The following is a 17,924-nucleotide window of genomic DNA, read 5'->3' on the forward strand; positions in this document are numbered from 1 at the left end:
CCCAACAAATAGGATACTTTAAGGTACTGTAAGGTACAGTACCTTACAGTATTGTACTGTACCTTACTATACTGTACTGCACCTTACTGTACTGTACTGTACTGTACTGTACTGTACTGTACTGTACTGTACTGTACTGTACTGTAACTTACTGTACTTTACTGTACTCTACTGTACTGTACTTTACTGTATTCTACTGTAACTTACTGTACTTTACTGTACTCTACTGTACCTTACTGTACTGTACTCTACTGTACCTTACTGTACTGTACTGTACTATACTATACTGTACTCTACTGTACCGTACTGTACCTTACTGTACTGTACTCTACTGTACCTTACTATACTGTACTTTACTGTACTCTACTGTACTTTACTGTACTCCACTGTACCTTACTGTACTTTATTCTACTTTACTGTACTTTATTGTACTTTACTGTACTCTACTGTACCTTACTATACTGTACTTTACTGTACTCTACTGTACTTTACTGTACTCCACTGTACCTTACTGTACTTTATTCTACTTTACTGTACTTTATTGTACTTTACTGTACTCTACTGTACCTTACTGTACTGTATTGTACTTTACTGTACCTTACTGTACTGTACTCTACTGTACCTTTCTGTACTGTACCTTTCTGTACCTTACTGTACTTTACTGTACTCTACTGAACCTTACTGTACTTTTACTGTACTCTACTGAACCTTACTGTACTGTACATATTCTATGTGTTCTAGATCTACATTTTTGATTCTGTGTTTGGGAACCAGCAACTGTCAAATGGACTCCAACTGTAGTGGAGTATATTGAGTGCATATACTGTAGGCTAACAATCCCAGATCACATCTGTCCTCCACTATGTCTATAACCAAGGCGTTCTTCTATGTGGCCACTCCAGACTGAGGAGTGGAGCATGGCTTTTATTGTGTTTGTGGATCTGACTTGGAAATGCATTGGTTTTGATATCTCCCTGACAACCAACAACAACCACTAATATGGCTGACTGTCCCTGCGGGCTCTAGGATATATGGCTATGGGATTTACATCCCATCGCCCGGACTTGATTCTTGATCACAGCTGTGTAATCAGTAGAGTGGAGAGGGACATTTATTTATAGTTTTAACTATAACTATAGTTTTATACATCACACAGCTTAGACATTTGGATCAAATCAGAGAGCAGACCTGTGTGAACGCAATGATATAGATAGCATATCTGAAGTGTGAACACTGCAGCCACAGCGCCTTAACATAAACATGGGTCTATTATCCTTCTCTCCACTCTGTCCCCACTCACTAAACCCATTGGAAATGCATTGGGTGCTTAAAGTTAAACATTTTTATTTTTTTATATTTATACTACAAAACATTTCAAAACCAAAAGTACAAGCACACGTGTCCTCAGTAAGCTGAACACATAAAAATTTGAATGGTGTTGAAAGGTGTAAGCGTTTAAGAGATGAAGCGCGCCAAAGTTTTGAGGAGATACTGACTGACTGACTGACTATAAATAATGAAGATAACATACGTGTGCTCGCCTTCCAGGCGAGCCCACAATGAAAATTGTGCTCAGTGTGTGTATCTGTCACCTCGCTTTTTCTTTCTCTCCCCCGTCGGAAGCATGCGGATGTGAATACCGAATCGGGTTGTGTTTTCGATTCACTGAATCAAACGTCAATTTCTTTTCGGTTCAAATCGAGAATTGTGACAGCCGTACTAAACACAGCGTCCAACTGCTGTGAAATTTCACATTGGCCTGTTAATGTGCCAGCGCCACCAGGCGTCTTTTTATGTGCTATTAATCCTTGTCCAAACATGATTCAACTCTCTATAGTCATGTGATCAAGACATGTGATCAAGACGGACCTGTCTCTCTTTCATATTTCATCCTAATTGGATAAGATTGACTTCTACTACCTGGCCTGGCAGAGACCTGTGCACACTTTTCTTAGTTTCATGGGAGAGTGTCGCGGTTGAAATGCGGTTTCAAGGCATTTCACTTGCATTTATTTTAATGAAGGAGTTATGGCAGCTCCTGAAGTAAACATTGTTGATGTCTTCCCATGCTGCCAAGAGACATTTCTAGAGTAAACGCTGTTCTCTGTGGGACAACTGGCAGTGAATCTGCCTCCTTCTAAATCAGCCTACTGTACTAGTTCATAGCTATTCATTCACTTTAGTGCTACTTTGGCACTGTCAGGCTGGCAAGCTGCTGAAGCAGCTAAACCTGAAAATGTCCTCACAACCACAAGACGATAAGGAACACCGCGTGTTATGCGATAATTCAATTAAATAATTGACAATCCCTATTTTTGTCAATATAGGTGAACATTTAAATGTCTTCAAAAATTTTGAAAACACGCTGTGAGCTTGTAGATCACTTATCAAATAAATACATAAAGATAAAAAATAAAAAATAAAGTGTCTCAGTTATTGGATGAATTGAAAAAGTAATAGATAGAATAATTGCGACCGTCAGGGAGCAGTTTACTATGAAAACCTCCACCGGCCGTCCGTCCGTCCGTCCGTCCGTCACACGTCACACGTCACACCTTTGCCCTGCTCATATCTCCGCGTCAGTATGACATCACACCACATGTGTACACAAACCTTTGTGTACGTTGCTGTGGCAACAGTCTGTTGTTGCTGGTCTGTTAGTGTACGTTAGCAACCACCTTAGCAACCATGGTTTTACCCTAGCAACCAACTGTTTACCCTAGCAACCAACTGTTTACCATAGCAACCATGTTTTTTTACCCTAGCAACCAACTGTTTACCATAGCAACCAGATACGCAGAGCAGGGATCTCCATATATGGGCATAAACAGGTGACATCACACTGATGTCAGATACTCAGAGCAGGGATTTCTCCATAATATATGGGCATAAAAGGGATTCTGTTAGGGATCTCCATATATGGGCATAAAAGGGATTCTGTTAGGGATCTCCATATATGGGCATACAAGGGATTCTGTTAGGGATCTCCATATATGGGCATAAAAGGGATTCTGTTAGGGATCTCCATATATGGGCATAAAAGGGATTCTGTTAGGGATCTCCATATATCGGCATAAAAGGGATTCTGTTAGGGATCTCCATATATGGGCATAAAAGGGATTCTGTTAGGGATCTCCATATAAATGGTAAATGGTAAATGGTGCATTTATATAGCGCTTTTAATCCAAAGCGCTTTACATAGATTGTGCATTACATTCACCCATTCACACACACATTCATACACCGGTGGCGGAGGAAGCCATGCAAGGCACCAACCTACTCACCGGAGGCAACTAGGGGTTCAGAGTCTTGCCCAAGGACCCTTCGACATTAACTCAGGGGGAGCCCGGATTCGAACTGGGAACCCTACGGGATTTATACCCTTCGTGCTCTAATACCAGTTTCTCTACCCCTGAGCTATGCCGCCCCATATATGGGCATAAAAGGGATTCTGTTAGCTGTTAGTGATCTCCATATATGGGCATAAAAGGGATGCTGTTAGGGATCTCCATATATGGGCATACAAGGGATTCTGTTAGGGATCTCCATATATGGGCATGAAAGGGATTCTGTTAGGGATCTCCATATATGGGCATAAAAGGGATTGTATCCCAGATGATGCCCTGTTAGGAGATCCACACTAACAGAATCCATATATGGTCCTACCGACAGCTGCTATAAGCCAACCCTGGCGATAAGGTCTGAGTCGAAGAAATGCTTCTTTCCTGGCAAGAATTGCCCCTTTATACTGTAGGGCTCGTTTGTGTATTGTATGACATCACGCCACATCATCGGCTGAGGACTGTGTGATGTCATCATATCTCCATATATGGAGACATAAGTTGCTCATGCCCAAATATGGGCTGGTGAGGTCAGACTTAGTGTGATGCGTAGGTTATCTCCATATATGGAGATTCAACTTCAATGAGTAACCATGGCAAACTGTCAACTGCCCGTATGTCTTGATAATTGGTACAACAAACTTTTGGCCTATTTGTGGAGATAAGCGACCAACGGTCGCTTATCTCCCGATTAGGGAGTCTTACTGGTCAATAAGGAAATATATATCAAAGAAATTGATAGTTGCAGGAAGCCCTGCAACTATCAATCTACAAGCTTGTATATCTGCAATTTCTAGCTAAAGCATAAAATAATGGTTAAAGTGGCTAAAATCTAGAGTGACACGGATGTTCCAGGTCTAAATGGGTTAAACCATTGTTTCTCACATTTTCATGTCAAGAACTCACAAATTAATATGTATTTGTCCGCGTCGCATGAGCTTGTAGATCGCCTATTTTCAAATACCTGTGTGTGTGTTTGTGTGTGTGTGTGTGTGTGTGTGTGTGTGTGTGTGTGTGTGTGTGTGTGTGTGTGTGTGTGTGTGTGTGTGTGTGTGTGTTCATGTGATCAAGCTTCTTTTGGGCTTGTTTTCGTAACCTGGTTGCTTGTTCAGGAGCTAGTAAGGGATGTACAGCACTGGCAGGTCTTCACAAGTGATATGTGATATGTGCATTGTGCATACACGCCCGCATTTATGCATCAGTGTGTGAATCCATGAGTGTGCCAGAACGTGTCTCTCACATGTCGTAATTAGAAGAAGGAACAGCCATGTGCTGTCATTAGCCAAATCAAGAGCAGTTTGTGGACAGGACATACCTTGGTCGCTGCGTCCACATTGGCCCCCTGCTTAATGAGTTCCACCACCACTTCAACATGGCCCTCCTTAGAGGCAAGATGGAGAGCATTCAGACCATTCTGCAGAGAGAGAGAGAGAGAGAGAGAGAGAGAGAGAGAGAGAGAGAGAGAGAGAGAGATGTGTGGAGAGAAATAAACAGAGCGATAAGTAGGACATACTGTATGTTAACCACTTTCAACCTGGTGTCCCTATTTTTGGTATAATTGTCATAATTTATTTATTTTTCCAGGAACTTTTCTGCCTCTATTTCAGTAAATTCGCTGCCGGCCTCGGGATTCGCACCCGCGGCACACTGTCGGGCTTCAAAGCCTATGCAGTACACGCCTTAACTTGGCTGCCGGCGCCCAACGTGGAACGTACGACTAAGTGTAAAATAGGGCATAAGTGGTTCAAGCCTCTAATAATATTCTAGTCTTTTGTATTACTATGCATCATCTACTGCAGGGATACTCGAATAGCTGAACCTGTGGGCCACATCAGAAAAATGGCAATGGGGCCAGGGGGCAGTTGATAAAATGACAACATTAATGATACCTGATTCATTTAGTATTTTATTGCCACCTTATATTATTGATCTTAACAACTTACACTGTTTTCTGTCAAATTATACATAGTGGTATTGAATGTGCATGAGATGAGTAAAATGAAAGCAAAAGAATCTGTCCATTTTGGATTAAAGTGCAACTTTTCTGTAACTTTTCTGCGCTTGCTTGATTGATTGATTGATCGATTGGTGGGCTGGTCAAAAGTTTGCCACAGGCCAGAAGTGGCCCGCAGGCCTGAGTTTGAGTATCACTGGTCTACTGTATTCCCATGGTCCTACGGTTCTATTCTATGCTATGCTAAATGTTTCTGACAAGGACAATAAGTAAAAAAAAAACCTTTTGCTGAATATTTCCTTTTTTTCACATTCTCTTGTACAACATGAATTTGCATTACGCTATCTAGGACTGAGATGACAGCACACTCAGGCTGTAGTGTATATATGTTTAGCAGCAGTTACCTGGTTGCAGATGTTGATGTCCACCCCAGTCTTGAGGTAGTCCAAGGCTTTCTCCAGGTTACCCGCCCTGGCCGCTCGCAGGTAGCTGGCATTTATGTCTGTCTGCAGAAACGCAGGGAGAGAGAGAGAGAAGAATTGTTAGCAACAAAGTGACAAGGAAATACTATACGCCGGTGGCATGCCATACCGCAAACATTATACAGTATGCTACAATATAGACTGAATAATATAGGTGAAAATGCATATTGAGGTCAAAATATCTTTACCAATTACAAAAAGCATATTGTCCTAAGTGTCAACAGCTCTTTAGGCTGTAATTGACACAAAATGGGGCTTTTTTCTTCTCTTTTTCTATGCAGACTTGCAGACCGTAGGCTTTCAGCACCTCAGACATTGTCAGCATTTTGAATCATGGAAAGCTGCAACCGAAAGCTTTTAAAACCAATCTTTGCAGATTACTTTTTGCTTCATTGGCTTACATCCAACTTCCTCACCAATAGGATAGCTTAGCCCAGCTTCCTTCCAGACAGTCCTCAAGGTATTATATAGGTTGTTTCACAGGATTTCTTTAACTAGCCTTTTTGGCATCTTGCATACAGAACAAGGTGTGGCAGAGTTATACTGGCCAGTACCAATGAGATGTTGTGGCTTTACACCAGAGATTTTCCTTCTGGATGTGGACTGGCCAGACGGCCAAGACATGGCGCGACCTCGCCCTGAGGCATCTTACTAGTGCATTTAGTACAGCATGTTTACACCTGACGGCCTTTGAGAAATCCTTCTTTGTAGCCCTCAAACGTCAATCCCGGACTGATGGTGTAGTAGCAGCAAACCCTATATACCTACAGTAACTCAATGGAAAAGGCTTTTCTAATCGTTCACCAAGGGAAAGAGAATTGGCTCCGAGCAGTGCTGGACGAAGCCAAGGCAGAGAAGTCTGGTGCCTGCTAGAGCCAAGAGCTTCATTTCATTGGTCTGATTGGGAGCTGGTACAGCTATTTCAGCTCATGACGATGCAGCAGGATAACATCCAGTTAAGATAGAGAGGCTGAGTGCATCGAAAGCTGACAAGTGATTTCTTTCTCTTTTTCTTTTTTTTCAGTTGCGTTGGTGCTGTGGTTCAGAAAGTGTTGCTGCGGTCATAGCATAGCGCCGTGGCGTTGCTGTTTGTTATTGTAGGCAGATTAGTATCTAATGCTGCTGCTGAGCTCACTTCCACTTGCTGAATGGAGCTAATCTGAGGTCTGAACGCACACACACAGTCTCACACACACACACACACACACACACACACACACACACACACACACACACACACACACACACACACACACACACACACACACACACACACACACACACACACACACAGATGAACAAAGAGGCAGACATGTGAGCCAAACCACACCAGCACACGCTCACAGATGTACATGGCGTCAGGCAGAGGCAGACACACGAGCATGCCCTCTTTCTCTCTCTCTCTCTCTTCCACAGACACAGTGAGTGCAGGGAGGAAAAGTCACACGTGCAAACTGAGGTTGTGTTATCAGTGTCAGCAGAGGCCAGAGGCTTTACCGGACAGGCAAGCACGCACACGCACACGAATACGCACACACACACACACAATATTACGGTGGAACAGGGTCAACAATATGCTGTGCTACTCAGTTTTGCAAATTGCTGTACAGTAGGCTATATCAGATTCGCTGTATGCACTTTTAAATGTCTAACCCTAGCCCTACATGGCATATGTGTAACGCAATAAACGCTAGAAACGAGTCAAACAAAACCCAACAACAGTGAGAAAAAACTCCACTCCACTCCAGGGAGCCATGGCAGGCTTTTTTCTCTCGTTCTGTTGCATTTTGACATGCAAAGATGTCATACAGTAGTACCTTTAAAAAAAGGAAAAAAATAAAACTTTCTGATCACACATGCACGGCGGGCCAACCCTAAACATTCTAGTGACCCCCATAATGCTGCCTCTAGCCAACAACCCTCAAGTCACAATGTCAACCATTACACACAAACAGATTCTCCAAATGAATGCTACTGATTTCTTTGAACTTCTGACCTTTACTTTAGCACCGTTTTATACCATGTACCATTTTTCATAAGCTGGTGCACAGCATTGGGTCTATACGGTATAGAACACAACATAGAGTCAGACTGCTGACCTAGCAGTAATTGGAAACGGACAGAGAGGGAGGGAGAGAGAAAGCGAGAGAGAGAGAGACAGCGACACAGAGTCACTACTGACTACCCTTAGAGTGCTTGTATGTGAACGCCGTCAAGTGACTACAAGTGTGAGCGCGCACACACACACACACACGCACGCACACACACACAAACACACAGCAGACATTGTAGGAATGCAACTGATAGCGGCCTATAACCAGGCATGAATGTGGATAAGATGTGTCATTCTACCACTGATTGTAGAATGGTCCCCTCCCTGTTCAGTACAATACAGTACAATACATCAATGTTATATCGATATTGTGAAGTGAGACTAGATTTTGGATATCATAATATCGTGATATGGCATAAGTGTTGTCTTTTCCTGGTTTTAAACGTTCAACCTGGCATACCGGGTCTGTTTTAGGCTAGTCGTTAGAGGCGAACATCTTCAGACTGTCAATAAACTTAGCTCAGAGTTATGTCCCGAATCGTAACTCATATCCCCCCTAGTTAACATGTGCTGTCAAGGGTACGCCTCCCACCCCTTCCAGTCAAAACTTTGACCTTTGGTCAATCCGTTTCAAGAAGTCACCCGTTTGCCAGGATAGAAATGCGCTGGCCAGGGTGAAGTTGAAGGCCAGACCAATGATGTGTCACTTATGTAGTGGTTTTCAACCTTTTTCATATTAAGGAGCATTATTTATTTGGCATTTTGGCACACAACCTTTTCACGATCATCAGTGTATTTTGGATTCATGTAAATTTGTTTTCAGATATTAAACCACTTGAATCGTCAATACTTAAAAAAAACTTGACCTTTCACTCTGTACTTAGCCTGCTCTTCTTCTCCTCTACACCAAAGCTCTTTGCCAAAATAGCTGATCTACAAGCTCACAACGCCTCGCAGCGTGAGGTGTTGTGAGCTTGTAGATCTGCTATTTTTGGCTAAAGTTCTCTGAATATGGACCCTAGCGTTCAAGTGGTTAATATAAAAAAGGATGAAAAAAAGTTTCTATTACACAAAGATTTGGAGGACCCCCTGTAGTAACTCTGAGGACCCCCTAGGGGTCCCGGACCCCCTGCTTTACAGAGTTGTAGGATCAACATCATCTCAGTAATCAAAGATCTACTGATGAAGATGCCACCAGATGTACAGTATCAGCAGGCCCAGATCACAGATGTTCTGGCTACGAATTGCTGTAGCAGGACTTTTCTATTACTGCTCCGAAAAGAATATAGCAAGACCAGCTACTAAAACTGACTGATTAAGTGGACTTTGAGACACAATGTGGTATTCAGACGATTCAGATTGTCTGGAATAGAAAGGCTATTTGAACAGATTATGATGATTCAAGTTTCTTTATTAGGATAAACCCCTCGAGATGTGCCATCTCGTATTAGAGGAGTATTAGTATTAACTGTGTGCACACTGCACACAGTTAATACTAACTAGCCCTTACCCGTTCAAAGATATGAGCTCCAAAATGATGTGCAGTGTGTGGGTTATGGGATGTGCACTGTGCACACAGTATATGAGGGATGGAAAGTAACTTTAACTGGTGCTTGCATGATAATATGTAGGAGCGTCAATGTAAGAAACCCGTTTCGTTTAATGGCTACAGAGATACTGTCCCCCCCCCCCCCCCCCCCCCCCAGCCCAGCCCGCCCGCCCACCCGCCTGCCTGCCTGCACACACACACACACACACACACACACACACACACACACACACACACACACACACACACAGAGCTGGTTAAACATTTTGCCTCAAGCTAGATGCAGAATAGATGTGCCTCATGCTAGATGCAGAATAGATAGTAGATACACCATAAAAATGCTAATATACAGCATACGATTTGTGAAAGTGACAAACGGGCTTCACAGTTATGTCAGGTGTGTTCATATGCTTATGGTGATGCGATTGCAGATCAATTGCTCCAGCCACCGAGGAGAAACGCTGTTTCAGACAGACAGACAGACACTCAGACAGACATTCGCAAAATTATAGTATAGATAGAAAGAGATATACTGTAACAGGTGCTTGGTAATGACTGTCAATCGCAATACAGACTGTTTGCCCGTTGGCCTGGGAACGAGCTCTGTCACATCTTTCTCTCCTGCATTTCACCTGACACCATGCATTGTTGTTACCAGTTTAACCCTGAAAGTCCTATGACGTCTATGACATATCTGACATCATACTCCCTTTTATGCCCATACATGGAGATCCATGTCTGTAGAACCAGCCACACAGATATGACCTATGGATTCTGTTAGTGGTATGTGGCCGATGTGGCCTCCATATAGGGCATTCCCATATGAAGTCCTGTTAGATATGGGCTTCATATTGATGACATCGGGATGTATGGGTATAAAAGGGATTCTGTAAGTGTGGTTCCCCTGACATCACAGTGAAGTCACCTGTGATGTCACAGTGATGTGTCAGGGGAACCACAGTGTCAGGCGTTATAGACAGACAGACAGACAGACAGACAGACAGACATATACGGTCAAGCTGTAACCGTTCACATACTAAACTGCAACCTACGGTCGCAACTAAACTGTGACCTATGGTCACAAATGCGACCTAGGGTTGGAATCACAATATCATAGAGTAAAATCTGACTCGAGACCTCATCTCTACAATGTCTCTCCCTAGAGCAGAACCACACCAACTTGTCCTCAACTCAACTTTGTTGTCACATCACAGGTTTACAGGTGTAAAATAGTGAGTGAAATTATTGTTCGTACAAGCTCCCAGAATAACAGCTGGCGACTCAGTTCCATGGCTCTCTGGCATATGGCTGGCACACAGCACTTTGGTGGGCATACAGTAAGTCTGCATGTTATGCAGACGTCACGATGCTCAGGTGTGCAATATGTTTACAAGCCAGCTGAGGAATGCAGAATCATAAGGTTTATTTGTTACTCATACAGGTAGGCTACAAGTAGCCTGTCACAAATTACATAATCGTCTAATCGCAATTATGTGACATAATCGCAATTATTCGACATAAATCACAATTATTTGAGTGACAATTAATCGTCATATAAAATGTCAAAATCATGACAGCCCATGGGGCGCCTGGTGGCCTAGTGGACCAGGTGCATACCATATAGGCATTGCCATTTCGGCATCAATGCCTGTCGGCGTCGCCGGTTCGATTCCCAATCCGGCCGACCTTTGCCGCATGTCACTCCCTGTCTCTCCCCCATTTCCTGTCAGTCTACTGTCCTATCCAATAAAAAAGGCAAAAAGCCCCCCCAAAAAAGAAAGAAAAAAAACAGCCCTTGCTACAAGCAGTGAAATGTATATACTGTAGCTGCTTCATACAGTTACCGGTATCCATATTCACATCAGAGAAGCTGCTTAGTACAACCACAGGTGCAACCTCCACCGGAACAACTGGAAGTCCTCCTCTAACACGACACAAAAGCAACTGGTGAGGGAAGAACCATTCTTTAACAGAAGACTTTGTGAGAGCAGGACATGAATCAGTACAGGCTATTGTCTGCTGACAGGCAGAGAGACTATAGCCCAGGTAGAATGGCATTACAGATACTGTGTGTAAAGAATTCAGTCTAATGTCTCTCAACTGGTGTTGATTTTGTCGACTGAAACTATGGCGAAAAATGTCCGTCGACTTCCTTTTTTTCACTGGTGAAAACTAAACTAAATAAAAACTAAGCCACGATGACTTAAACTAAGACTAAATATATTGACAATTTTGTCAACAAATAAAAACTGGACAAAAATGTTGGGGAGGGACTGGTGGAGAAGAGATACAGTAGAATCAAAAGACAAGAATATGTATGCTTGGTTTGCGCTCTGAAAATAGCAGATCTACAAGCTCACAACACGTCTTCGTAGATCGGCTATTTTCGGCAAGTGTAAAATCAGGCATTATGACGCCATCAAGTTCCGCCAAAATTCATTCTTTGTCAACAAAATAAACTGTAGATTTAATCGCCTAAAATCTTATATTTATTTGACTAAAAGGAAAACATTTGTGTGAATTTCATTCAAAAGACCATGACTAAAACTAAATCAAAATTTGCTGTCAAAATCAACACTACTCTCAACCCATGGGTTGAAGACTCAGTAGGTCACAAGATTGTTCTGATAGGGTCATGGACAAATGGACAAATGGACAAAGGAGAGCTTCAACAAAGGAACAGTGCATATTGGGTGCTGACTTCGTGGTCATTGCATAATTGGGGTCTCTGACCAGTTGAGCGACATATTGCTGTATACAGCAGTTGTTCCCAACCCTGGTCCTTGGGGACCCCTTGTACAGCAGGCTTTCTATCCTACCAGGTAATACCTAAGGGTCACAGTTAGTTAGTGGTTCACAAACTTTTTAGCTCAAGACCCAAAAGAGAAATTATACATTTTCCCGGGACCCAAACTAGTGAAAATGTGCCGCTTCGCGCCATTTCTTTTCTAATTTATGGAACTTATTTGATTTTTCATTTATTTATCCACCTCTTTCCGCGGGAGTTTGCTGGAGGCGACTGGAGATTATTTGGACCACACTTCCGGTTTAACAGCAGACATATAAGCTCACGTCGCGTCGCAGATGCAGCCTGTTGTGAGCTTGTAAATCACACTCGGCTGCGGCGCCGGAAGCTCGGTACAGCGTCTGCGCAATGCACTATGGGGCGTTGGAAACTCGTGGATAAATGAAATTAGTTTGAAAAATCATAGATTTTTTTTAATTCATTTAAATTTTAGCTTTGAGGATTTTTTTAAATAATAATAATAATTATAAACAAAATGTAGAAAAGATTATAATTAATGAAGGGGGCGGCATAGCTCAGGGGTAGAGAAACCGTTATTAGAGCACGAAGGGTTCCCGAAGGGTTCCCAGTTCGAATCCGGGCTCCCCCTGAGTTAATGTCGAAGGGTCCTTGGGCAAGTCTCTGAACGCAGGTTGGTGCCTTGCATGGTTTCCTCTGCCAACGGTGTATGAATGTGTGGGTGAATGTAATGCACAATCTCTGTAAAGCGATTTGGATAAAAGCGCTATATAAATGCACCATTTACCAATGAACCCATCAAAATGTGGCCCACAAACCCAGTGTTTGGGAAGCAGTTAGTTAGTAAACCAGCAGTACTACAAATTTTTTGGGATGCTATAGGGTTCGTGTGGTTAAAAGACCTAATTTCACTGTGGTATTAGAAGATGGAGGATGGAGGCATAGAGCGGTACGGTATCAGTCGATTGTGTTTATATGAGCTCAGCATTCGGTGTTCCCCAAAAGTCCAGACAGGCATCCCTACTCTTATCTTGGTGGAAAGTAGGCATCTTGCTTGGCAGTAAATCCCTAGTAAGGAAGGATATGAAAGATACATTACCCAATAATTTATATGTTTCTTTTCTTTTCTTAATCACAAGAGCTCATGAGGGACTAAAGAACCACAGCTTGTAAAGGGTCAATGGATGTTTCGTTTTGAGTTGTTCAGGAAACTCTATAGTGTGGAAACACTTTTCTATCTTTCTGCCTCCAATTGCTCCCTTTCTGTCAATCTCTCTCTCTCTCTCTCTCTTTCAAACACACACACACACACACACACACACACACACACACACACACACACACACACACACACACACACACACACACACACACACACACACACACACACACACACACACACACACACACACACACACACAGATAGAGAGAGAGAGAGATCATGCCGCACCATCCAAGGTCAGGGGCTTCCGTTCACGTCAGTCCACTATCAGACACTATTCTGTATTCTCCAAACATTCCAATATGTCCACAAATAACACTGCAGCATTATCGACTGACAGACATGACACGTAGGAAAACACTAACGCAGATACCAAAATCAATGTCTCTCACACACACACACACACACACCCCCTCCATACACATACAACAACATCTGCAGTAGAGTGACTGCAGTCTGACAGGCTCGCTTCTGCCAAATACCCGTCCCCTCAGGAACTTGGCAGTGGTCTCGTCTCGGGACCCCCTCTCGCATAACTGAGATGCCCCCCCCCCCCCCCACACACACACACACACAGTCACATACACAAAAAAAACACAAAGACACACACCTCATGCTGTCCCGTTAGCATCGGCAGCGACTCCGAGGAGGGCGGCTCAATGCCACTTACTTCCACAAGGTAGTCGGCTGCCTCCTCCACTGCCATGTTGATCAGCCCGCAGCTCAGAGGTGACTGAAACCTGAGCACTCACTTTACTGTGGAGCCTGGTGGTATAGCCACTACTAGCCACTAGCCCCACCACACAGTCCCTAGCCAGGCACCATGCATACATGCGTCCGGGGAGGGCCAGAGAGAGACAGAAAGAGGAGGAGGGGGTAGGGGGGTGGGGGTGTTAGGTGACAGCGGGCGAGAGGGAGAGAGAGATATGCAGGGAGAGCGAGGGTGTGTGTGTGTGTGTGTGTGTGTGTGTGTGTGTGTGTGTGTGTGTGTGTGTGTGTGTGTGTGTGTGTGTGTGAGAGAGAGGGAGAGGGAGAGAGAGAGAGAGGGTTACTGAGAGCTAGGCTTCGGGCATTATGTCACAGCTAAAAATACCTGGCTTGGAGAAGAAGAGAAGAGAGAGTGAGAGGGAGATAGAGAAAGAGAGAAAGAGAGAGTGAGAGTGAGAGAGAAAGAGAGAGGGAGATTGAGAGTGAGAGAGAAAGAGAGAGTGAGTGAGAGAGAGAGAGAGAAAGAGAGAGAGCGACTGAGAGAGAGAGAGAGAGAGAGAGAGAGCCCAGGGCACACACAGGGGGGTAATCGGAGTAGTTCCGGCACTAATCTCTCACCAATACTCTGTGAAACAACAGGCTAGAGGACAATACTTTGAGTAGGCGTGTCCTGTGCGTGCGTGCGTGCGTGCGTGCGTGCATGCGTGTGTGCGTGCGTGCGGCATGATCCGTAGTGTAAAAAGGGCAGTTAGTTTAACCCTTCGGTCCAGAGGGAAGCTGTCATTGGCAGATCTTTCTTTACAGCGTATTATAGGCATGTTCTGCATTACAAGAGACAGGAGAACAAGCTAGGGCAATGAGAAAGAGATGAGAGACATGGTGAGGTTGGAACCCTGGTCCTCACTCCTCAGACACACAGTCACAGGGAGCAGATGGTCTGTGCACAAACTGGCTGAGCCACAAGGCACACCTTCCAGCTTCCACTGGCATGTCTGTCATGGTTGTTTTGGAGTGCAAACATTACACCAATCAGGAAGCCCTGACAGACAGAATGTGATAACAATTCTATGAATCATCGATATCAGGGTGAAATGTGAAACGACTTCTGAGAGAGGCCGGGGTGATAGTTTGGCCCTTAGATTGAACTGCTAAAAACATTTTTTTTTTTGGGGGGGGGGACATACACTGAGATTGATCAATTCTATCTGCTCTGCTGTCTATTGTGTATTTTAGTTTTTTACATGTACATAGGCTGGTGCGTGTATAAACCATTTTCAAACTGGTGATCATATCTGTCATTATAGGAGAAAAGTCCCCAAACATTTCTAAAACAGTATAGTGCAAATAGCAGATGTGTTGAGAGCTTGCAGATTGACTATTTTTGTGCAACAATGTCGTATGATGAAGTACGGAATAAAATAGGGCTTAAACAGGCACTTCACACATGTTCAACCTTATCTTCATACAAAAATGGTCCTCCCTAATGTTCATTATAAGATGATAACATTTCTGTCTGCTCGTTCTATGCCTCAGAGGAGGGATATGACAGTTAGAAACCAGCCTACAGATTACATAAACAGTAGGCAGGTTTGGTCATTCCAAACAAGATTATTATAACCGTAATAATTTTTGAGCTGATATGAGCTCCAACATCTGGCTTTGTCCGGTTCCCACACTGGTGGAAATAACCTGTTAAAAAATGTCCAAGCCCTAAAGTAAACTGAAGCGTGGTCTACATCTGGCCTAGATATGAGTGACCCACATCTTGTTGTACGCCCAGGGTCTCATGCATTGGCAAAGCTTTGCAGGACGCGCTGTGATTGGCTAGCGGGACGCTTGATGAAATTATAGTAACTCATAAATAGCACTGCTCACTTGACACTAGGTGTGGTTTTTAATTGATGCAAGAACAACGGTTTCTTATTTCAGCATGCCAACCTTCCAGGAAGAAGAAAGGCTGTAGTTTCCGTTAGCTTGGAATCCCCATGATGTCATCGGTAGGCAGGTTTCTAAACCAGTGGTTCTCAACCTGTGGGTTGGGGCCCCCAGGGGCGTCCCCAAATTATTTTGGGGGGTCGCCAGATGATTATCTTAATGTGCGACATCGTTTTCTCACTCAACAGTAAACAAACATAAGGTTATATAGTGGGTACCGTATATGCACTTTTCTAAAGTGACAATTTAAGGACTTTTTAATACCTCTAAAATGCCAAATTAAACATTTGCCAAATAGTCAAATATCAGAGGAAGAAATTGTGAAAATAGCCGATCTACATGCTCACAACGCCTCGCAACTGTGGGCATGTAGATCTGCTATTTTCACAATAGTGATATACAAAATGTATAACTCTCTTTGCTCGTCAGAGTGGGGGGGGGTCCCCCAGTTAAAATATGATTATTTTGGGGGTCACGGCCTAAAAAGGTTGAGAACCACTGTTCATCCACACAGCCCACCTTTGAGCCACAGAGCGAGAGCATTAGTGAGGAATAGATATATGGAGATACGTTAGAAAATAAATTCCCAGATTGAATGTAAAAAGACCAGGTAAAGCCTGAATTATACTTGTTATACTGTACGTGTTACATGCTGTAAATAGCAGATATACAGAGATCTGCCATTTACCGAGCACGACACCGGCACAAAACTATGTATAAGTTAAGGAGACAGCCATCACACTATACTGCTACGCTGCGTGACTTACCATACAGGACTCATCCATCTCCTAGCTCCTTTAGTGTTGGGCAGAGTAAAGCATGGTACTGTATGATGAGCACTGAACCCACCACAGATAGACTGATGTTTGGTTGGCAAAGAGCACACGTAGCCCCGCACAGCCTGGCCCGCGGTGGCGTATAGCACTGAATGCAGGCGCACATGAACACACACACACACACACACACACACACACACACACACACACACACACACACACACACACACACACACACACACACACACACACACACACACACACACACACACACACACACACACACACACACACACACACACACACACACACACACACACACACACACACACACACACACACACACACACACACACAGAATGTGTCGCTATGCACCTCCCATTGTGATCCAGCTTATCATGTCATTCCTCTCTATGAAGCAATGCCAGCCAGCCAGCCAGCCAGTCAGCACAGCAAGCCATGGCTATTCAAACAGACATGCACTTGCAATGCACACGCGCACTCACGCGCGCATGCATGCACACACACACACACACATGCGCGTGGGCGCGCAGGCGCTAGAACTCAGAGTCCACCCGGCAGATTAGCAGGATTTGGACGCCTCCTTAGGTAGGCCTATTACCATGGCACTGAGACACAGACAGATATAACCAAATGATATCCACGCCATGCTGGCCTGCTATGAATGGATACCTGCCTACTGTACCACAGACCACACAACTACTTACAAGTTTTAGGCTTAAACCATTATGGACGGGTACACATGTGTATTACCCCCTCAGGCCGGGAACACATCTTTGTGTATTACAGTACATGTACAGTATGTAGTACAGTCATTTTTTTCCCGATTTTTTTTTTCTATGAAAGCCAAAGGTGTAAGCTATCAAATAGTTTTGGAATTTTGTTTATAGCTGCTACAGAGGCTCAGTTATACGTTTTCAGGGAAGACAGTGGCCAGTAATTCCAGTAATAAAGTCTTTAAGTCTTTTTTCAAATCTGACTTTAATGTGGCCACCTAACAACCTTTTTCTCTTTTGAACTTTAAGAGTGACATCGCAGAATGCATTTTATAAACATGACATAACATCACAACATTCTGCATGTAAGCAGGCAGTATTAAGCCATGTCATTATCCTCACT

At 43.6% G+C, this 17,924-nt stretch overlaps 1 protein-coding gene across 1 annotated transcript in view; it reads right to left on the reverse strand.

Annotated features, from left to right (window-relative positions):
• LOC308303786 (uncharacterized protein) overlaps window positions 1-17,924 on the reverse strand; it is a gene marked incomplete at its 5' end in the record, with an annotated part of 150,924 nt that overhangs the window by 102,198 nt on the left and 30,802 nt on the right. The window contains 2 exons of the mRNA XM_080748280.1: window positions 4,657-4,755; window positions 5,700-5,801. Of these exons, the coding sequence (XP_080604406.1) occupies window positions 4,657-4,755; window positions 5,700-5,801 (201 nt within the window). The remainder of the gene's footprint in view (window positions 1-4,656; window positions 4,756-5,699; window positions 5,802-17,924) is intronic.

The sequence above is a fragment of the Nannobrachium achirus genome (assembly GCF_963921795.1).
Source record: "Nannobrachium achirus genome assembly, chromosome: 18".
In the NCBI taxonomy this organism is placed as follows: domain Eukaryota; kingdom Metazoa; phylum Chordata; class Actinopteri; order Myctophiformes; family Myctophidae; genus Nannobrachium; species Nannobrachium achirus.